The 22,578-nt window shown below is 54.7% G+C and overlaps 1 protein-coding gene across 3 annotated transcripts in view; it reads right to left on the bottom strand.

The window, feature by feature from the left end:
- Positions 1-8,526: 8,526 nt before the first annotated feature.
- ALPL (alkaline phosphatase, biomineralization associated) overlaps positions 8,527-22,578 on the bottom strand; it is a 53,181-nt gene continuing 39,129 nt past the window's right edge. For all 3 annotated transcript variants that reach the window (XM_039854298.1, XM_039854297.1, XM_039854299.1), the window contains exons 5-12: positions 21,373-21,547; positions 20,416-20,591; positions 17,069-17,212; positions 15,377-15,446; positions 13,147-13,281; positions 10,789-10,980; positions 10,247-10,366; positions 8,527-9,533 (exon numbers count right to left, since the gene is read on the bottom strand). In XM_039854298.1, the coding sequence (XP_039710232.1) occupies positions 9,268-9,533; positions 10,247-10,366; positions 10,789-10,980; positions 13,147-13,281; positions 15,377-15,446; positions 17,069-17,212; positions 20,416-20,591; positions 21,373-21,547 (1,278 nt within the window). In that variant the 3' untranslated portion in view covers positions 8,527-9,267. The remainder of the gene's footprint in view (positions 9,534-10,246; positions 10,367-10,788; positions 10,981-13,146; positions 13,282-15,376; positions 15,447-17,068; positions 17,213-20,415; positions 20,592-21,372; positions 21,548-22,578) is intronic.

The raw sequence follows: 22,578 nt of genomic DNA, 5'->3' as shown, positions 1-22,578 counted from the left end.
GGCCTGTGGCCCTCCCTTATCTTCCCAGAGGCAGAGTCCCTTATTCATTCATTTGCTCACTTGCTCACTCCCTCAGTAAACCGTCACCACCCTCTGAGACGACCCTGCTCCAGACCTTGTGCCAAAGGACCTCAGCAGCTCATCCCAACAGGAACACACCTGTTGAGTGCCAGCACTGCCACCGGCTCCCCACCTGACCTTGGGCAAGTCACTGACCACTTAGAACATCAGTTTCCCCTTCTCTCCAGTGGAGAGAACACAGGCAGCAACCTCGCAGGGTCACCGTGAGAAGGAGATTATGCCCGCCCAGCGTGAACGCTTCGGAAGGGGGAAGCCATCGTATGCGTTGTTAATGTTATTATCCGTATCATTTTAAGACCCCTGTGGGCTGGACCGGGAGTGGCCAGCTGGCTCTAAGACCCTGGCTCCATGGTCAGTATCACACTGAGGCCATTCTTGCAGGTCCCACTTCGTCTCGAGGCTTCGGCCATGTCGGCCCCCATCCCTCCTTTTCCAGGAATGTCAGCTTCTTCAAGGTGTCTCTAGCTTCTCAAAGCAGCAATACATCCTGAGAAAAGCAAGAGGTGGGGACAGAGCTTGGAGCGGCCATCAGGAGGCAGGGTTTGGGCCTGACCCCCCCCTTTAATCTGTAATGTGAGCTGGAGCTTGTCTTCTCCTGCTCAGGGCCTCAGTTTCCCCAGTTGTACAGCAAGGGAACAGGGCTGGACATCCTGCCATGCCCTGGAAGGGGCCTCTGTGCCATCCTGTTAGTAACGGTTTAGCTCTGAGCCTATAATCACATCAGCCCTGGGAAGAACTAACACAGCGTTTCTGTAAATTGGGCTCTAATTGCGGCTTTTAGTGGAGTCAGATGCTCCCCCATCCCCCAGCTGGTGTGAATCAGCGAGGTTGTCCCGGCCTGCCCTGCCAGGCCCAGGAATTCCTTGGGATTGTTCTGGCTCCCATAGAGCCAGTGATGGGTCAGGGACTGATGCTCCTTGAGGACCGACGTGCGCCAAGTCCTGAGCCAGGCACTTTCCATCCTGGGGACTCTAGATCATCTCACCACAGCTCTGGGAGGCAGGGGCTACTGGGACCACTTTTCAGAAGGGGAAACCGAGGCACAGAAAAGCGAAGTCACTTGCCCAAGGCCGCTCAGCTAGAACCCAGATCTGTCTCTTCTCTGCCCGAGGCTGAGGCTCAGTCAGACCTCCTCTGAGTGGCTCTGAGGGACTGCCTAGGGTCACTGGAGTCTCCCAGTCACAGCCCTCTTCGTCCACAGGTGAGCCATTCTGCTCCTTCCCCACTGGTCTAGACTGGAGAATGAGATGGTCGGGGGTGTCGGTACAGGAGGTCAGAGGCACCCCCCTCCTTGGGTGGAGCAGGGGGATGGTGGTGGGGTGGGGGGGGGCTCCTTCTGTTTGTTCTGGAAATCCCAGCCGCTTCCCTGAGGAGCCAGCTAGTGGTTCCCAGGCCACAGCCCCTCGGGCGGAGCCAGACCGCGGCTGGCCAGCCTGGGAGCACTGCCCATCAGCCCCGCCAGGCTCCACCAGGCCCTGGCGCTGGGTGGTCTGGGCGGGGGCCAGGGGGGCCGCGATCCTGGCCACGGGGCAGAAGCCACAACTGGAGACTCAAGGCTGACCTAGAGGAGTCCTGCCAGGGATGGTCTAGGTGGGGGGCGGGCAGGGGCGAATGCTGCCTTGCGGAGAGCCCTGGAGGGAAACCTCTAGACCCCAGTTCCATCCGAGGGCCTCAAAAGAAACACCGCCCCACCTTCAGGACTGTCACCGTTAGATGGTTTCGACTCAACCACTGAGTTGATCCAGACAGGAGCCCACCTTAGCGGCTGGTGGAGAGGTCGGGCAGAATACCTGCATCCCAGCTCTGCCCTCCCCTGGACCTCAGTTTGCCTGTCTGGACAATGGGCAGGGGACAGGTCTCCACACTCAACAGGGGCTCCTCCGGCTGGACAGGCCGTAGTTGGGGGGTGGGCAGCCCACATTAGAAGGATCTCAGTTGTTACCAAATTCATTCGCAGGGGCTTTTCCTTGCCCCGCAGGCTTATAGCTGCCCCTTACCTTGGGTAAAGCCCCCTTTGTTTTCAGATCTCAGAGCTGTCCACCTGTGGGACTGGAAGGAGATTCTGAGTTTCGGAGTCCGGCAGGCTCCATTTCAAACCCCGGCCACTGGCTCGCTGTGACTTTGGGCACATCACATCCTCTCTCTACCCCGCAGCTTCAAATCCCACCATGACCCTCATCTTTCTGTCTCCAGCTTGGGCTTCTCCCCTGAACTCTGAGCATCTTTCCTTCCTGACTACCCACCAGCAAGCCCACATCAAGGTCCAGCAGACATCTTTGAGCTAACACGATCCAAACCAACTCTATTTTCTCCCCAGATCTGCTCCCCCACATCCATGAACGGCACTCCCAGCCACCCATGTGCTCTGGCCAAACACTCGGGGGCATCCCTGATTCTATTTCTTCCCCCGCTCCCCGCATTCTGTCCCTCAGCAAGCCCTGCTGGCTTCAACTCCAAACATGCCTGGGATCCAGCTCTTTCCCGCCACCAGCACACTTGGCTGGTCCAAGCCACCACCATCTTCACCCCCAGCAACAGAGAGGCCTCCGGACTGCCCTCTGGCATCTGCTCCTGGCACCGCTGCTCCTTCCTCTGCACGGCAGCCGGAGCGATCTTTCCAAAACATAAACCCGATCACGTCTCTCCCTGCATCTCACCTTCCGGAACATGCAGGCTCCCACTGTGCTCTGCACGACACCCACCCACCTCTGGGCTCTAGACATATCCCCTTATTTCTGCCCCGCACGCATATGAAGCTCGTTTCCCGCCTCAGGGGCGTTTGCTTTCTTCCTGCTGGGAACAGTCTTTCCTCCAGCAAAGCCACCATCTTACCGACTGGGTCTCAACTCAAATGTCACCGCCTCACCAGCTACAGTAGAGCCCTCAGCCAGATGGTTCTCTTATCTGTAAAATGGGGCTACTGCCAGGGCCCTCTACCTTCAGCGTCGTTAAGAGGGTGGAAAGACAGTTGGGGAGTGGGGGCTGAAGCGCCGGCGTGAGGCAAGCCCTGGGTCCCTATGAGTCCTCCCTTCTCAGTGGCACCCACAGTCCCAAGGCATGGCTTTCACTGAACCGGCTGGACCCAGGGTTAGGAGGCTATTAGGATCCTTTGCTTGAGGTAGATGCTGGGCTCCTCTGCCCACTTTACTGTGTGACTTCAGTTTGGTGTCTGACCCTCTCTGGGCTGCCTTCCTGCTCTGGCCCGCAGAAGCCCACTCCAGCCTGAGCTTTGTCTGGGGTACTTTGGAAAGAGGCCTGTGTCCCAGGAGAACCTTCAGGAGTGGAGGGCTCAGGGCAGAAGAAGGGCCTTGCAGCACTGCTTCTGGCCGCGAGGGTGCGAGCGTGTCAGGACAGCACCTGCTCACGCCCTGAGAACAGGCAGCAGCCCCTCAGATCTTGGCCCCGGGCGCTGAGATCTGAGGAGTGAACAGTTACATGTCAAACTCCTCCAGATCCTGCCGGAGGATGCTCCTTTCACCCTGACTCAGCCAACTGTCCTCAGGGCACAATCTCACAGCTGCCATTGTTCCCCAGCCAGGTGATCTGAGTGGGCAGGAGGCTGATGATAGGGCCCTCTGCCAGAGCGAACAAGCCCAGGCTGACCCCGGAGACCCTGGAGCCAGCCTGTCCTGGCATAGGCAGGTGGAAGTCATTGGGCGTTTCCACTGGGACAAGGGCACAGGCCCAAGACAGCAGGATCTCTGCCACTGACGTCCCACCCCTTGAACCTTTGCAGTTACATTCCTGACTCCTTCTGCTACTCACCTTGCCTGACGCCAAGGGACACAAAGGCAGGATTAAATCCTGCTCTCAGGAGCCACACTGCTTGGCTTCGTGTCCCGCCTCCCTCTCTCATAAGTGGTGTGTGACTTCACATAAGTTATTGAATTTCTCTCCATTTCCGTTTCTCCATCTATAAAATGGGGACAGTAACAGCCTCTGCCCTGTGAGAGGGTTGGGAGGATAAATGAGTTCAGTGAGCTGTGAGGCACTTGGAACAGCACCCAGCACTCAGGGAACCCCACAGAAGGCTTGCGGTTGTGCCTGGAGCTAGTATCCTCACTATCTCAATGCTTTTAAGCCTTGATTCCAATGGACAGGACAGAGAAGTGGCCCCAGCCCATCCTCCGTCCCCACCCTGTCCATGCGTGCTCTCCATCCTGAGGTTCTGAGGTTCGGAAGAAGATGGTTGAGGAACCAGAAAAGGGCCTGGTGCTGGCGCTGTGATCAAGACAGCATCACAGGGAGGCCGCAGGAAGCCACACAGGAACTTGGGAGCCCAAATCCTCTTCTGAGAATTTAATCCCCACCCCCACCAGCTGGTGCTAGATCTCAGTGGGAGGTCCTGGGTTAGCCACCAGGACTAATTATAAATGCCGCTTGGGGCTCTCACAACCCCATCTAAGGGCTTCTGTGGCTGATGGGCCTGGGTTGTTTTCCTTGGAGGGATTAGCACCCCAGAAGTAAGGTGGGAAGGGTGGGGGAGACATGGATGGGAAGTCAGGCAGACCCAAGTTCAACTTGCAGAGGTTGAACTATGGGCCTGGAGCAGGTCGCTGTGCTCTGCCAAGTCTCCACGTTCTCATCTGTAACATAGGGATGATATTGTTCACCTCACAGGATGGCGTAGGGGTATGTGTGGAAAATGCACCCTCATGGTGGCACCATCACCGCCACATCTCAGGTGCTTAGTAGGGCAGATGGTGCATAGTAGGTATCCTCTCCCTCCTGCCCTTAATCTTGGAGCGGTCAGTTTGCTGGTCCAGCTTCCTTCTTGACAAACAGGGGCCGGGACTCTCACGCACGTATTTGGAACTTGTCTCCCTTTCCATCTCCATGGCCTCAGCTTCTCCTGCCTGTTCCAGTGGAGCAGGCTCCCGACTGGTCTCCCAGCCTCCAGTTCCTCTTCTTGAAACTGTCCGCCAAGATGATCTTTCAAAAATGATGCTCATGCCCCAGCTCCAGAACCTTCCATGTCTCCCCAAGGTCTTCATGGTCAACTCCCAGCTTCTTGGAATGGCATTCGAGGACCTCCTGACCATCCCTCCCCTCAATTTCCTCTGAATTCCTTCTTGTATCCTCATGCCCTGTCTCAGTCCTCCTCACCTTGTCCAGCCCCAGCTCACTCCTTGATTTCTCTGCCTCTTCACCCATTGCACTGTGCCCTCAGCTGGTTAGATGGCTCGTCCCTGCTCCCACAGCTCCTTGCTTCCCCACCCACTGGGATTGCTTCTGGCAGTCTCTGTCATGAGGTGTGGGCTTTCTGAGGACAGAGCCTCAGTCCTGTTCACTGTTGTCTCCCACGGTTGGCACAGAGTAAAGCAGGGGCCATGAGTTCAGTCTCCATCAAGGCCAGATAGGTGACATATGTCCAGAGGGGCTTAGCGTAAAAGTCCAGGGAATTCTGGGGACTGTGGCAAACAGGGGAGCAATACACTGATTGGCAGCCATCTCTCTGCTCTGGCTGATCATTGCTCTGCAGAAAAGTGGGGCAATGCCAGCCATACCTTCCAAGCTTTCGAAAAAGCCAGAAACCCGTCATATGTGAAAGTTCCCAATGTCTTAAAAACACTGTGAGGATGCTCCATGACATCTGGGGAGCATGTGAGTTGGAAGGGGCCCTGAGTATGAGTGAAGCTGAGACAAGACCTTCTGCTGACCACTCAAGCTTCCCACACTCTTACCTTATTACAGAGCAGAGATTCTCAACTGGTTGGTTAGTGTGACTTTGCCCCCTAGAAATCTAGTGAGTAGAAATCTAGAGGCCAAGAATGCTGCTAAACATCTTACAATGCATAGGACAGTCTTCACAACAGAGAAACATCCAGCCCCAAGTTGTCGCTAGTACCCAGGCTGAGAACCTGCTACAGAGCTGTTGGTAGCAAGCAGCCATTCAACCAAAGACTACATTTCCCAGCATCCTTTTTGCATCTAAGTGGGATCATATGACTAGTTCTCACCAATGGGAACTTCTGGGAAGAAGTGATTACAAAGTGAGTGTCTCCTTCATCTGCATCTCCTTCAACAATGTCTTGGTCAGATAGAACTTAGTAGATACAAGTTCTGGTTCAACAGAACATCTGGAACTTAGAGGAAGGAAGAGTCACAAGAGCCCGAGTGCCAGTCACCTGGCCAAAGACACCACTGGACATTTGTAATAGAAATAAAATCTCATTGTGTTAAGTTCTGGATTTATTTTTAACAGAAGACAGGGTACCTTGGATGAATTGAAGAAAATTTGTCAGCTCGTCTTTGTTCTTCCTCCAGGAGAAAGCATCTGAGGGCTATGGAAACCCTTGTGCTGTGGGTACTGTCACCCTTAGTTTTTAGTTTCCAGTTCCATGACCTCTGCCTCAACCTCTGGCTTCGATTAAGACTCAGAGCCCACCAACAGTAACAATAAAAAATGATCAGTGACCTGAGGGTGCAGGGTCCCAGCCTGGGTGAGGGGAACTTGGGGAGGACTCTAGAGCAGTGGGTGTCTAATCATCAGGTCTTAGAGGACACATCAGCCCACCGCCCGGACTCAGGGTGAGAAGAGCTCCTGGTTCCTAGAGGGATTCTAAATGCTCCCTCTACATTCAGGTGTAGGGATGGAACATCAATGCAGTTAGAGAACTCATCTGAATTCATAGAAACAAAAGCACGATGGGGCAGAGACATGAAACCTCATCCTTCTGACTCAGAGCCCATACTTTTTAACCCTATCAGTGTATCCCAAAGTTTAAGATGCTGTTGGTGCCCTGTTTTTATCCTTCGAGCATGTAATGTTGCAATGCATACCTGGGGGCTTTCTCCCAGCCCTTCCAAGGGCAGGTTGGGAGGGCCAGGGTAGTAATTTTCCCAGGAGCAGCACTTAGCCAGTGAGGGATGAGAGTGGAAGCATAAATAGCCCAGCGCCCTTGCCCCACTGAGGGCTACCTCTGCGGTACAGCTTCCCCCCGTCTCCTGGAGGCCCATGGTAGGACGGAGCCCTGGTTGTCCAAAATGGCAACCTGCTTGATAACACCCCCTGGATCGCAATGTCTCCTTCCCTTTCTCGTCTCACTTCTACACTTTCTATTTCCTGCTTTCTGGGTTCTTTTTACAAACCACTTGTACACAAATCCTTGTCTCACGTCTGCCTTTGGGAAACCCAGCCTCAGATGCAAAGTATGGTTTGCACTCCCCTGAGATATGTAAGTTGACTTCAGGTGGTACCGGTGAACTTCCAAACATTGACTGCTTAAATGTGAATTGAAAGAAGTGTTTAGGAAATAAGAGGATAGAGGTATGACAAAAATTGTGAAGATGGTATGAGAATAACACCTACAAACTATACTATATATTTCAAAATGACATATATCTTTGTCCTGGCAAGAAGGTAGGCATGTAGTTTAATTTTTATCCCAGCAACAGCTTGGTTTTACTTCTCTTTTTGCCAGGACCGCTAGGGAGCTCAGAGAGAAATCTGCTCATTTGCATTTTGATAACTGAAGGTTGCTCCACTTCTGATATATGGTTTCTCATATTTCTGAGTTTGTATCTAACTTGGGTGTGTTATGTGTCATTAGTATTGGCTGCCTCAGAGCCTGGTTAGCAGGAGATTGGAAATGCATCATAAACAAAGGGTTTCATTAAGTGTAGAAGCTTTGGAATTAGACGGATCTGGATTCTAATCCCAGCTCCACAGCTTGGAGGGTCTTGAGCTATCATATCACCTCCAACACCCTTATTTTCCTCATCTGTAAATGTGGATGACGGGGGCCTATTTCCTAGTGAGGATTAAATGAGCTGAATCCATATCAAGCATCAATCACAGAACTTGACAGATGATAAATGATCGATGTTAATTGTTATTATTGTTATGGGGACATTCATTCCAACGAAGCAAGAGGAACAAACTTGAGAAGTTCTGTATACCCCCCACGTCAGGTGCAATCCTGGGCCCAGTACCCAGGCTTGGCAATCAGGAATGGAAAGAGATCGTAGTTGCCATAGTTGTGAGGGCAGGCAGCATGTCAATGTTGTTCACCACTAAATTCTTTAGACCTAGTACAGGCCCTAGCATATACTCAATATTTGTGAATGAATGAATGAATGAGCAGCTAATACGGGCCAAGGTATACAGTTCTGTTGGCGAGTGCCATGCAGCAAGGGCGTCATGGAGCCCTTGAAGGCCTTTCTGCTGTGGGTTTCAGGACACAGAGGCAGGCTTCTTTAATCCTTATAGCAACCCAGGAGTGGCCTGTCTCTCATTTTACAGATGAGAAAACTGAGATGCAGAGACACAAAGCAATCTGTCTAAAGTCACCTTGGTAATGAGTGTTAAAGACCCTGGGCTAGGAGGGGCCTCCTTCCTCCCCGCCTGACCTCCCTTTCACACTTGGTCTTTGAGTCCAGTTCTTCCCAGAGAAACGAGCTTATTTCAGTCTCTTCCTCATTGACCACAAAGACTCAGCTCTGTCCTCAGAAATATTTGGAAAGTTTTATTTAAATGTTTTGTGTTCCCTTTTAAACAACACCAAAAAGAGATTTTTTTTTTTGCCATTCCAAACAGGAGAGTTGCTTTAGAGAGGAGCTGGCATGTGTGTTCGGAGCTGGGAAGTGTCTGCTCTGCCAGGCTGCTCTTCCCAGCTCTGGCCACGCTGGGGTTGGACAGTCAGTCCTAGGAGCTGACTTCCTGGGAGCTCTGGGTGGCCTTGGAATAAGTGAGTGAGCAAACCCCCAACCTGAGCAGAAGGACTTGGTCTCCCCTGCAGGTAGGGACATGAGCATGCCGGGCCCTGAAGGGTTCCAGATGGAAGGACAGCAGAAGGTGAGGGTTAGGTCTGGAATGTCCCATGGAAGCTCCAGAGCCTCCAGGTGTGGAGAAATATGTTTGCTAGAAAAATAAGATGCTTTGAGAATTTCTGCAGTCTGTGATCTCTGCCTGCCCAAGAGAAACCTACCCTGTTGGCCAAAGTGGCATCGGGGCGGGAGTAGAGGCAGAAGGCCAGGAACTGGTCTGGCCCCAGAGGAGAATTGCAGAGAGGAGAGAGGCGGGCAGCAGACTTTGGTTTCCTGGGTCCCTTTCTGGCAGTTGCAGAGGCTGGGGAGGCCCCCGCCTCCTTGCCCCTTGAGGTGTGGGCTGCTGAGCGGTGCGCAGGCTGGGGGAGGGAGGCTGGCCATCTGTCATGGGCTGGTGGGTGCTTGGGTCCCGGGCCCTCAGAACAGGATGCCCAAGGGGAGCAGGGCCAGCGGGAGCAGTAAGGACCCTGGGGAGGAGCTGCCCAATGAGCTGACTGAGGCACAGTGGTCACGGTTGGCACCGATGCAGGCCGCATAAGCCATCACGTGAGGAATGTAGTTCTGCTCGTGGACACCATGCAGCAGGTGCGCCATGGGGCCCTTGGCAAAGACGGCCACGTCCTCCCCGCCGTGGGTCTCATGGCGCAGGGGCACAGCAGACTGTGCCTGGTAGTTGTTGTGAGCTGTGGACCGGAAGAAACATTTGCTGGGAGCCTACCAGGAGCCGGGCGCTATACAGCAGCTTCTCCGTGCCCCTTACAGACTGGCTCAAATACCCCCATTTTACAGAAGAGGAAACTGAGGCTTAGTGGGGGGAAGTCATTTTGCACAAGATCCCAGGATTCGGGCCTGTGTCTATTCTGACACAGAAGCATGCATGCTCAACCCCTAGAACTGAATATCATCCTCATCTGGGCTATTTGGGTGAGAAGAGAAGAGTCAACTCAGGAGAGCCTCTTACCACTGGCTGCACCACTTGACACCCCAACCCTGCTAGGGGCCTCTGGGGACATCAGGAACAAATGAACATCCAATGATATGGAAGTAGATGAACACACTGGAAAGACTCCTACATTGGAATGTTATATAGCCAATAAAAATGACAGCACCTACATGTGCTAACTGAGTTCCATGCTAAGTTCATCAGACCCATTTAGTCCTTCAGAAAACCTTGAGAACAGTTTTATGGAGGAAACTGAAGCTGAGAAAGGTGAAGTTATATGCCCCAGGCTCTAGAGCTACTAAATTGTAGAAGGGGATTCAAATTGAGATTGTTCTGACTCAGTCCTGGCTATTCCAAGACCTCTGTTTTTGACCACAAGCCTACATTCTGTTCTCAAGCCCAGCCCCGAGAGGTGCCCTGTCCCCCCCAAGGCCTGGGTCTTGGCAGTCTCACCGTAGTCCACCATGGAGACATTCTCTCGCTCACCGCCCACCACTTTGTAGCCAGGCCCATTGCCATACAGGATGGCAGTGAAGGGCTTCTTGTCTGTGTCGCTCAACATGGGGGCCAGACCTGTACAGGAAGGCATTGATCCGGGGGTCACGCTGGAGCCCCAGAAGCACAGTCCCTTTGAAAGGCTCTGACCCAGCTCCATGAAGCCACCTTCCAAACCTGATTTACCTCCAGCCAACCATCCCTGTTTTCCCTCTGCCCACATCCCTCCTGTCTGTCAGTCTGGCCCTCCCTTCCTCCCTTCATCCATCCTCTCTCTCATTCTCCTATCTATCCACTGTCCAGGTAGCCACCCATCCACCCCTGCATTTGACCTTCATCCTGCATTCCCCCACCTGTCGGTAAATTTTCCTCCCTACCCCATTCTCACTGAGTCCCACCACGCCAGGCCCTGGGCTTGCTGGCCCTTCCGCCCAACTCCTGCTCTTGGATGGCCAGGCCCCGGGAGTGCACAATGCCCACCCCGATGGAGGCCCACTTACCAAAGATAGAATTGCCACGGGGGGTGTACCCGCCAAAGGTGAAGACGTGGGAGTGGTCGGCCGTGACGACGGTTATCGTGTCTTCCACGGAGGTCATGGTTCCCGCCTGCTCGATCGCCTGGTCCATCTCCACCGCCTCGTGCAGTGCCTGCTTGGCTTTGCCCTCATGGTGCCCGTGGTCGATCCTGCCTCCTTGGGACACCAAGGCAAAGGCCTTGGGTGAGGGGGAGGGGAAGAAGATCGGCACCCCAAGCCCACCACACTTCTACCGGTTCACCCTTCATCAATGGGGAACTGCCACGTGCCAGGAGCCACATTAGGCTTTAACACAGCCATTCGACCTTTACAGCAGCTCAGTTGCTGGACCAGAGGCCCACGCATGGAGAGTCCAAAGCCAGGATTTAAAGCAGATCCACCTGACTGCAAAACTTGTGCTCTTTCTACCACCCGAGCTGCTCCCAGCACTGCTGCTTCAGCTGCTCGAAGGAGTCTCCGAAACGTCGGAGAGGCAGGGAGGGAACCCACATGCCTGCGTGGCGTGCCCCCTCGGTGCCAGGCATGACGAGCGGATGTCTTGTTTCCCCTTTACAACAATCCTGGGCAGAGATCAATATAGTCACCTCCATTTACAGGTAGAGCAACTGAGGCCTAGACTGCGGAGGAGATGTCCCCAGGGTGGAATCCGCTGGGATGTGAATTCGGGCAACTCACTCTAAAGCCCTGTTATTGCATCTCCACTTTGAATAGTCCCCTCTGAGTGTAAAGCACAGTCCGAAAGGGTGGCGAAAGCCCTCGGCGCCTGGGCAGGACCCACGGCAGGCTTCCAGAAAGGCCTGTGGAAGCTTGCATCCCATGCCGCCTCCCCCAGGTGAGCACAAGACACCTGGCATGCGGCATGGCTTAAAGGTCATGGTCAAGGGCTTTGTGACCTGAGGGAACGCCTCCCCATCTCTGACAGGAAGATGATGCCTTGGTGGACATTCCCAACTCTGAGGGTCCTGGGCGCCTGGCCGCTCTCCCTTCCCACTGGCCTGAGCCTTGCCACTCTGGCCTGGCAGGCTGGCAGGGCGGGTCCTTCCTTTGTTGTGGCTCTGGGAGCAGCTGGCCTGGCGGGCCCAGTTCTGGCTCTGCTCACAAAGAGGACTGCTCCCGAGGGAGACCATGCTCACCACCGCTCGTTCCTGGCTGGTTCCTCGGCGTCAGAGGCCTGTTCGGGGCCAGGCCGAGAGACCGCCGTGCTCAAATGGGAACCCCAGGGTTTGGCAAGAAAGCAGTCAAACTGGGCTGGCGGTCATTGGCCTCTGGAGCGCGGAGGGGCCTGAGCGTGTGTGTGTATATGGGGTGAGAGTACGTATACAGATATGTCCGTGTGTACGTGCCTGTGTGTATGCGTGTGTACATGTAGAATATGTAACAATGGCTGTTACAATTTGGGGAGATTCCGGAACCTTTATCAGATCCTCAAACTTCCTGTTATTGACTCAGCTATTGCGTAATCATAATAATGGAAATAATAGAAACACTGAGGATGTATTCTCTGCCCAGTCCTGTTCCGACTACTTTATGTCTCTGAACACAGTGGATGCTAATAACCCTTCTAAGAGAGGGGGCCTATTTGGGGCCTCATTTTACAAAAATGTGCAGGTAGAGGGTACACAGCCAGTGGACAGCAGCATCAAGTCAAGAGCCCAAGAGCCTGACTCCAGGGCCTTACCAGCGCCCCGGGAAACCCAATACGTGTCGGCATATGGCAGTGTTGACTCCCAAAGCATCTAGTTCTCCCAATCTGGAGGACCCTAGGATATCCCAGGCCCTTCCCTGGGCCTTCTCTTCTCATGAACCTGACCTTGGCCTCCCACGTGCCTAGTAACAGCAGATGTCCGCCGTCCATCTGAAAGGGCTCCCGCAGACCAACAGGCATTTACAGAGGAGGCCCCTGGGCCTGTGTCCTTGAGCCCTACCAGGCAGCTGCTCAGAGCACAGATGTCTACTGGGGCCTGCCGATTTGTCTTTTGGGAGGAGTGAAGCTGAGGGGGCTGCATGCCCCTTCAAAGCCAGGTTTCAGGGAGGAATTCCAAGAAGGAAGAAACTGGTCTCCTCTTTCAGGAAGGCTTCCTGGACTAGTAAATCTGGTGTGCCACCTCCATGCCCAAAGGAGAATAGCTTGTTGGGCTGGGAGCATCAGGACCACCCCCTTCTTCCCCAACCCACAACCTCTCCCCACAAAAGGAATTTCCTCCATCATCCTCAAGCTGGACAGTCCTCTTTGAGAGCTGGACCTCCCTATGCCCTGACCTCAGGACTGTGTATCCAGAAGCTCCCAGGGAAGCGGCCCAGCAGCCAGTCCTGGGCCCCTACCTTCCACCAGCAAGAAGAAACCTTTGGGGTTCTTGCTCAGAATCTTGATTGCCATCTCCACCATCTCGGAGAGTGACGGGTCAGTCACGTTGTTCCTGTTCAGCTCGTACTGCATGTCCCCCGGCTCAAAGAGACCTGAAGACAATGTGGATGGTGAGAGCCTTGCTGGGAGGGTCCCCAAGGAACCTGGTGATGCCTCGGGGAGCACAGGCTGCCCACTTACAACTTAGGGGTAAAGTGGGGGAAAGGAAGCTCATCTGGATGGCTCTTGGGGCCCTAAGTGTGCCAAGTGCTTTGAGCGCTGCCTCCTTTCATTCTCATAGCTGTACCATGGAGAAGGGTCACCATGTCCATTTATAGAGGAGAAGACTGAGGCTCAGGGGGTCAGTGACTTGCTATTTTCAGCTGCTAAGTAGGAGATCTGGGATTCAAGTTCATCAGCCTACCCCCAAACCCGAAGGGCCCCGGATAGGGGCCCATGGCCCTCGGGTGGAAGACTGTGTCGTGGACTTGACGGGGTAGCTTGGTTTTGTGTTTACATGTTATTTACAAGTCAGGTGTGAAGGGCACAGTGCCCTGTGCAGTGAAACAGCACAAGATTTGGGGTCACTGTCTCTTCTATTCACTGAGCTTGGCTTTCTCACTTATGAAATAAGGAGAGGGACCCATTCCTTGCCTACGTCACAAGATTCCACACGTACCAAGTTGGTGTTTTCTGTCCTGGGTATCCTTCCAGAGCACCCTGCCTTTCTGTGAGTGTGTGTGCAGCCAAATGAGAGCTCCAGTTAAGAGAGTACTCACTCTGTGTGACATGCCACTCTAAGTGCTTGGGAAGCATGTAGGTGCCAGCCTCCAAGACGGTGCCCAATAAGCTCTGACTCTTGGACTTCACACCTTTGTGTGTCCCTCCCACCACACTGACGAGGGATGGCTTATGTATCCAATAGAATACTGCAGAAATGACAATGTATGACTTCCAGGCCAGGGCACAAGACACTGCAGCTTCTGCCTTGCACATTCTTGGATTTAGAGAGATCCCTATGGCAAGGAACTGAGGTCTCCTGCCAACTTCCTGCACCAACTTATCAGCCATGCGAAGGAGCCATCTTGGAAGCCCCAGCCCCAGCCAAGCCTTCAGACAACTATGACCCCATGAGAGGCCGAGCTAAGCTGCTCCCAAATCCCTGACCCAAAGAAACTGTGTGAAGTAATAAATGTTCACTCTTATTTTAAACTGTTAAGTTTTGGGACAATTTGTTATGCAGCAACAGACAACCTGTATAATGCATTAGCTCATTTAATCCTCATGACAACCCTGCAGCAGGCTGTATCATTACCCCCATTTTATAGAAGAATCATTATTCCTAGTTTATAAAAGTGAAAACTGAGGCACAGAGAGGAGAAATCGCTTGCCCAAGGTTGCACAGCTCATAGGTGGTAGGAGCTGGATTTGAACCCAGCACTCTGGCTCTAAGACGCATGAGTGAACTGTCATGTTCTATGGGCGCATGTGTAGCTCTATACAGCCTGTGTGTGGTATGGGGTCTGTGCCACCTGACGCAGGTGAGTAGAGGGCTGTGTGTGTGTGTGTGTGTGTTTGCGTGTATTTGGGGGATTCTCCAGGCACCCAGCTCTGAGCCCATAATCTCCAATGACACACCAGGACCTGGGGGCTGAGCTCCTTGGGAAAGGTTTGCAGGAGATATAGCCACCACTTGCTGGGCACAGCAGCCAGGTGGGAAAGGGGATCCAGATGTCCATAGAGCAGTGCTCAGGTCTCATTCCACCTGGCCTAGAGCTGCCCTTGGGCCCCACCCTTGCTCCCCATTCCCTGGGGAGGAGATGAAAACCCCCAATCAAGACCAGCAGAGAAAATCTATCTGGCTTCTGACCTGGCCACACGGCAGAGTGGCCTCCAGGCCCCCTTGCTCTGCAGCCTGAGATCTGTTGACATCCCAGCTCCATCTGGGGTTCAGACTCACCTGGGCATGCCTCAGGTCACTTCCCTTCTCTGAGCTTCGGTTTCCCTTTGTGTTCAGGGGGGTTATTCACCCTGTACAGCCAGCATATTTCAGCCTGAGGTTCTATGAACCAGACAGAACCCTTTCCTCACCCCTCCCAGGTCCTGGAGCCAGAGGGCAAAGGTCACTAAGTAAGGAAGCGGGCTGGGTCCTCGCTCTCAGGGATCACGCAGCCCTCACCCCAGGGCACCCACCCCCGACCCCCTTACCTAAGAGGTAGTCCACGGTGTTGGGGTCGAGGGCCAGGAGCTCGGTGCGGTTCCAGATGTAGTGGGAATGCTAGGAGGAAGGGCCTGTGTCAGCCATGCTGGGGCTGGGGGAGTTGGAAGAACCTACTTCAGCTGCTCTGAGTCTGAGGCGTGTATTTGTTTCCTTCAGTCCTTTAACAATCCCTCCCTGAGCCCCTACCGTCCCTCCCTGCCCTCAAGAAACGAGGAATAAATGGCAATTCTAATGCAGGGACTCAGGGCCCACTGGGGGCCCTAACTCTGCCAGGAGCCAGCTGTGTGTCCTCAGGAGACTCCCTTGCCTTCTCTGGGCAATGGCATGAGGGTCCGTGGTTTTCAAATCTCAGGGGCTGTTATGGGGAAAGAGGGTAGGAAGGCTAAGAAAATGGGGCTCTGTTCCTCCACTCCCACCCCCTCCCCTGTTTCCCGTCTCAATTAATACTCACATCAGCCCTATAAGGTAGGTATTATTCCCATTTTACAGATGAGGACACTGAGATACACAGATGACATAGCTATTTGGCGGTAAAAGTGAGACACTCTAGAATCTACTCTTAAGGCATGATTTTCAAGGAATGTATGGCCTCTCTGGGGCCCCACAGTGACACCTGGTCCGGTCCAGTGCTGTGGGCCCTCTTCCTCCCTCTTGGGGTATAGTCTGAGCTCCAGGGTAAGCACCCTGCCTGGGCAAGAAGGGTTTGGCTCTGGTCCCATGTTCCAGGTAGAGAAACTGAGTCTGGGAGAGGTGCAGTGTCTCTGGCTTGGGCCGGGGGGGTGGCTCTGGCCCAGCCTGAGCTGACTCAGAAGGAATGGAAATGGTTCAAAGCAGCTCAGTCGCACCCCCATCAACCCCGTGGGGGCCATTTCCCAGCCCCTGCCCCCAACTCACTCTTGGCCCAGCACCAGCCCACAAGGCCTCCCCGAGGGCCAGCCCTGGAACCCTCAGAAATCTAACTCCAGAGTGACATCAAAGTGGCTGCCAGGCTGCTTGCTCTCCCTGTCTTCAGCCCTGACCACAGTCATTTCCAGACCCCAGCGGCCCCAGGCCCAGTGGCCAGCAGCACAGATTTAAAAGGCCAGAGCCACTCCAGGAACCAGAGCTCGGGTTCTTCCCACGCTCCAGCCTCCCTCCCCCAGCACGTGCCCTCGCCCTAGCCAAAGCCAACTCGCTGTGGAGGGCTTCTACCTCACGCCTTGCTACCTCTGCCTGCAAGACCCTCCCAGTGCTGCCTCCTCCACCCCCACCTCCCCTTGCCAGGCCTTCTCAGGCACCCCGCTGTGGTCTGTCCTCTCTGGGTTCCCGTAGGACCCGGGCATCCCACCATCCAATCACAATGCTCCATGTTTTTTGACCATTCGATTCATCCTTTGGACCTCATGCCCAGCCAAGGACTCTGCACACAGTAGGGGCTCAAGTGGACTGAAAGGCCATGCATATTGCTCCTGGCGCACCCTCCCCACTTGCCACCTAGCTCTTTCTATTGCCCTCCCCTAAAGGAAGGAATTGATCAATCACCTACTGTGCGCCATTCATGTATCCATTAGACCATTTGAGCCCATTGAGGTGAAAATTATGACCACATTTTAGAAGAGGAAACAGATTCAAAGAAGGCTACCCCAGCACCACTCCCACCACAAGCTACCCTGCAGTCCTCTGGCCCCTGAGCAGGCTACCTTGTGCCTCGGTTTGAAGCTCTTCCAGATGTCGATGAGGTTCAGGCCGTCCAGCCTCGTGCCCCTGGCCTTCTCGTCTATCTCATACTCCACATCCGTTCTATTCTTGGGAAACATGTACTTCCGGCCACCCCCCATGATCACCTAAAGGGGACAGGAGCCATCAGTACTCTGCAGTTCTAAGACATCCAGAAGCCCCAGTGGTCCCCGCCTGGGGATGCTGTGGATGCTTCTCAAGTCTGAGGGGTCCTGGGTTCAGTCCACCCTGCCCTCCCGGAGCCTCTTCTGACTTGGAGAGGTGACGTCATGAGTCAACTGGGACTGGGGTTTGGGCTCCTGGGTGAAATATCGGAGCTCCCGATAACCTCCCTTTCCTGGCTTTCCAGAAGCCTGGCACATAACTCCCACTTGTGTAAATATAATTCCTCCTATAGAGTACTCACTGTGTGTCAGGCACTAAGCTCTTCAGACACTTTATCTTACTCAACCTCACACCAGGGCCACAAGGGAACCTGTGTCCCCGTTTTCCAAATAAAAGAATGAGTGCAGAAATGAGATGTCTTCCCCCAAGACCACACAGCCAGCAAGGGGCAGAGCCGGGATTCGAACCCAAGGCTTCTCTGACCCTGGCACTGGGGCCCTGCTGTGCCCGCAGAACCAAGGACGGAGACTCCAAGAGCCTCGTCTCCCACAGCGAGAGGCAAAGTGCCTGCGGGCCGGAGGCCTCGGCCAGGGAGGTCTTGGGGCAGCCCAGCTGGGAGCCTGGTCAAACAGCGGGCCAGCGCCCACGGCTGTGTAGTCACCGCCAGGCTAATTTTACATCACCACGCTGCTTGCGTGGGCAGAGGGACGTGGGACTGTTTGTTTTCCTTGGGAGTCCATGTTTGAAGTCCTGACTATTTTTAAAACAGAGCCAAGAGCATAACAGCTGCCGCCCACAATTCCCACCACAACGGTGTCCTCCTGTCACCACAGGCGTCAGCCCAGGCCACCGCCCCTGGCTGACACCTTGGGAGAGCAGAGCCCAGCGATGGTGGGCCTCGGATCCACTGTCTCCGGCCACTTCATTTTCCTCCTGGGAACCCCAGGTTCTGCGGGGAGTCCAGGCCCAGGCTGAGGTGGGGAAGGCAGCCCAGGACCAGCCTGGATCGTGGGGAACTACAGAGGACAAGGCTTTGAATCCTGACTCTATCCCTTCTGGACCAAGGGCCTGTCACTTCTCCTCTGTGAGCCTCAGTTTCCTTACTTATACAATAGAAATAATACCCACCCACGGGACTGCCACAGCCACAGGACTGCCACAGGAGGACATGCAATAACACAGTGCCGTCCTGGTACCCAGGGGTGGCCTCCATGGTGGTGGTGGGGGGCGGTATTGTCACTGGCATGAGGAATTGGAGACGAAAATATTTCCATAGGGGCAAGTTCCTTACTGCTTGACCAGCCAGGAGCTCAGGGTGGGGCAGGCTGTGGGAGGAAGGAGGAGAAGGGGCCCCGAGTCACTGGCCCCTTGCCCCCCCACATTGTTCCCACAGAACCTGACCCCTTGGTATTTTCAGAGTGGAAATGAAGCCCCCAATCTTCTTGCCTGGAGCCTCCTCGTTTCCAGCCCCAGCAGAGAGTTCACACGGGCTCATTAAACTCCCAAATAACAGACTTGCTGTTTGGCTTTGGGGTTTGGGTTTGTGTCTTTCTTTCTTTTATTTATTTTTTTGTATTTTTTTGTATTTTTTTTTTTTTTTTTTAGCAAAAGGTATTTATTTTCAGGGCGGACACCAGGATTTTTGTTTCATGTACAGCCTGGGGCTGGGGGGCTTCGGGGTGGTGGTGATGCAGGGCTGACGGGGAAAAAAAAGGATGAGGAGAAAGAGAAAGTCAAAGTGGCAGGGGCTGTGCTCGCTGGGGCCCCATCTCCTCACGCTCATGTCCCAGTGGCCCCTGAGGACCCCCCAATCCGCCCGCCCCCGGAGAAATCTCTCAAGCTCCTGTCCCCCTCTCAGGCTGCTCCTGCCAAATCTCCCCGAGGAGCAGCCCCGTAATTACACCCTGTGCTTATACAACAAACGTTCTCACATCCATGACCTCATCTCGGCCTTCAGTGGGGGGGCAGGTGGGGCTCTCTGTTCTCGTTGTACAGGTGGGGAAACGGAGGCTCAGGGAAGAAAAGCGACTTGTCCCAGGATGCGAGACAGGTGGAAGCAGTCAGGAAAGTGGTTCTGCCTCGAATATACACTCGCCGGGAGCAGTCAACAGGACCGTTTGTCCTGAAAGACGTGTTCGGTCCACTATTCGGAAAAGGGAAGTCATGGGCTGACAGAGGGGCCAGGTGACACTTAAAAACTGGGAGTTTACATGTGGGAGAGAGGGTGGGGCCAGGAGCCAGTGAGTTTGTCTGGTGGGGTTAGAAACAGAGGCAAGGGGTAGGCAGGACCTGGGGGCTTCCTCTGAGCCTCACTGAACCCTCACTCTAGGCTCAGGGATTCAAAGTCCCCATGTCCCCCTACCAGACCCTGCCTCGGCCCACAGTAAATGACAAGAGCCTGAAATGGAACAAGCCAGAGGTTCTCATTTAAGAAGAGAGAATGGGGACCCACTTAAACATCAGGTGGACGATGTTCAGCTGTGTGGGCTCACCTACATACATGAACCTGCTCAATATTCAAATCTTGTATTTCGGGGCAAGGACAAGCGGCTCATGCATAACGCTACCACTTCCTGAGCACTCACTAGGTGTCAGGCCCTATGCTAAACTCCACAGGGATTATTTTATTCAGATCTTGTAACTGGGCTTACAAGGTAGGTACACTTTACAAAGAGGTTGTAAGGGAGAAGGTTCGAAGAGGTTACATAACTGATGCAAGGTCACAGGGCTAGCAAACAGTAAGGCAAGGATTTGAACCCAGGAATTTTAAAATTGAGAGTTTGTGCTAACCACTGTCTACATCACTTTTTCTCTGGGCATGATGGTTGAGTCCACGGGCCACGTACCTGTCTATGCATGTGGGAACGGACAGGGCAGGTACTTACTCCCTGAGATGGCCGCTCTGCCACCCCCTCCTCCTGTGTTGTTGGGGTACAGCGCCAGGTTCCAATTTACAAAATGATCCCTGGGCGCCTGGTCCTTGAGGTATGGTGGAGGCCACATCAGGTTTTATCCCTCAGCTCCACCGCAGAGAAATCCTACAGAGCCTCCCTGCCCCGACCGCAAATCCCCTAATGGGCTGGGAGCCCTCCCAGGTGTGTGGGGAGCCGGGCCAAGCTGTCTCTCCAGTGCCAGCCTGTACCTGAGGCCTCGGGTGCACCAGAGGCCCTGCCTCACAAGCCCTGGCCGCATCCCCTGAACTCGCCTCGATGTCCCTGATGTTGTGCATGAGCTGGTAGGCAATGTCCTTGCAGCCCTGGTTCAGGGCCTCTGGAGGCATCTCGTTGTCGGAGTACCAGTCCCGGTCGGCGGAGTGGGCGTAGGCGGCACTGGGGGTGGCGTGGTTCACTCGCGTGGTGGTCACGATGCCCACAGATTTCCCTGGGGTGTGGGAGAGGAGGGGTTGGCTTTGTCGGGAGATGGGCCGTCCAAGCTGTTTTCTCCCTCCTTCTTCCAGCTAAAGGCTGGCCTCCTGTCAGTTACACTGACCACCTGGGCCTCAGTCTCCATGTCAGTCACTCAAGTGAGTGACAGTGGCTCCCAAATCCCCTGGCAGCTCAGATGCTCTTCCTCTGTAACCGGTGGGCCCTTGAGCCCTGAGTACCTGGGCTGGAGCTCTCCCCTCCACCCAGGACCCTGCGGAACCCCACTCCCACAGGAAGTCCCCCCTCCAGGTGCCCTGCAAGAACACGGGGGCCCTTCCTAAGGGCTCCCAGGTGGTGTGGTTCTGTTGCCTGTGTCAATCGGTCTTATCCCCAGACTCTAAAGTTCCTGGGGGCATGGGCCAGGGCCTCCTGATTCCAGTAGGAAGGGAGTGGGGAGCATTACTGAACCCCCACAGGGCTGGTGCTGCGCTGTGCCCCCTCCCTTGCTCACACCCAGCCTATGAGGGGGCCGTTTTTGTGCCCATCTTAGAGTCAAATGAGTAGACTCAGGGACCTGCGCCAGGACCAGAACCCACACTGGAGTGGGTTTCTAAACCACCGGCCTGCCCTGTCCTGGACCGGATCCCATGAATATTTCACAGACTCCCAGAACACTGGGGCTGGCAGAGGCCCAGACAGCATCTTTTTCTATCTTCTTCTTATTGCACAGTTGGGAAGACTGAGGCCCAGACAGGTCGCGGAGCTGGGCCCCCTCCCCTGCCACCAACCCCGCTCACCGGCATCCTTGGCCCACCGCAGGATGGAGGTGACCTCGTTTCCCTGAGTGGTGTTGCAGTGGGAGCGCTGGGTGGCTGCGCTCACCCCCACGGTGCCTTCGTTGGCCTTCACCCCACACAAGTAGGCGGTCGCGGTGCCTGCGCTGTCAGGGACCTGAGCATTGGTATTGTATGTCTGCAGGTGGGAAAGGAGGGTCAGGAGACGGCCAGGCCTTGGCCCCCCAACTGCTGCCCACCCCACCCCCACCCACGCCATGGCGCCCGGGGCATGAGGGAGACAGAGAGGCTTCTCACAGCCTTGCCTGAGCCCTGCTACCCACCATGGTGCCCCCAGAGCCACAGGATTATCTAGCTATCTGCCTTCTACCCCCACGCCCTCTGCCCAAGCAGCCAGGGCAGCAGGAAGGGCCAAGAAGGCAACTCTCCAACACATGGAAACATCTGGCAGAGGAGCGGGCTGGGTCAGCTCAGGCCTCTCCCTGGGTCTGAGGGGGAGCGGGAGGCAGGTGAGTCCTGGAGAAGGGAGTGAGGGGGTCCTTGAAGGAGCGGGAGAGCCTGGCTGGGGGAAGGGGAGGGGAAGTGACGAGGAGGCAGGATCTAGAATGGGGAAACGAGGAAGAGGCCCTCCCCGCTCCCATACGCTCAGACGTCCAGGAGAGACTCTGACACTGTCGCCCTTCCCGGCCAACCTGAGAGCTCCCTGAAGGCAGGAAAACGCTACAGTTAGTCCCTGCTCCCTCGCACCCCTGCCCTTCCCCAGAGTGTCTAGAGGATCTCCATTACAGAATGACCACCACCAACGACACTGGTAACAAACAATAGCGACCGCTTTACACCAGTAAACTAACTTCTCGAACCATCCTGGTAGAGAACAAGGGCAACAGGACCGCTGGGAGCAGAGTGTGTCCTGCACGACTCCATCATTTATGTCAAGGACAAAAGCGAGAACAGCCGATCTATGGTGATGGAAGTCGGGGTGGGGCGCAGGGGTTTAGGGCCTGGAGGGGGCGCTCAGGAGGGCCGCTGGCTGCTGTCACGGTCAGTTTCTCCACCTGGAGCTGGTCTTACCAACGAGCACAGTTTGTGAAAATTCAAGCTGTGTCCTTGTGAACTTTCCTCTGTGTACATTACTCTTCAATAGATTTTTAAAAATCAATGAGCTAAAACCTTCAAAATAGTCTTGGGAAGTAGCTGCTGCTGTTGGCA

The sequence above is a fragment of the Pteropus medius genome, unplaced genomic scaffold (genome assembly GCF_902729225.1).
Source record: "Pteropus medius unplaced genomic scaffold, Ma_sr-lr_union100, whole genome shotgun sequence".
Taxonomy (NCBI): domain Eukaryota; kingdom Metazoa; phylum Chordata; class Mammalia; order Chiroptera; family Pteropodidae; genus Pteropus; species Pteropus medius.
This window is presented reverse-complemented; position numbering and strand designations above follow the sequence as displayed.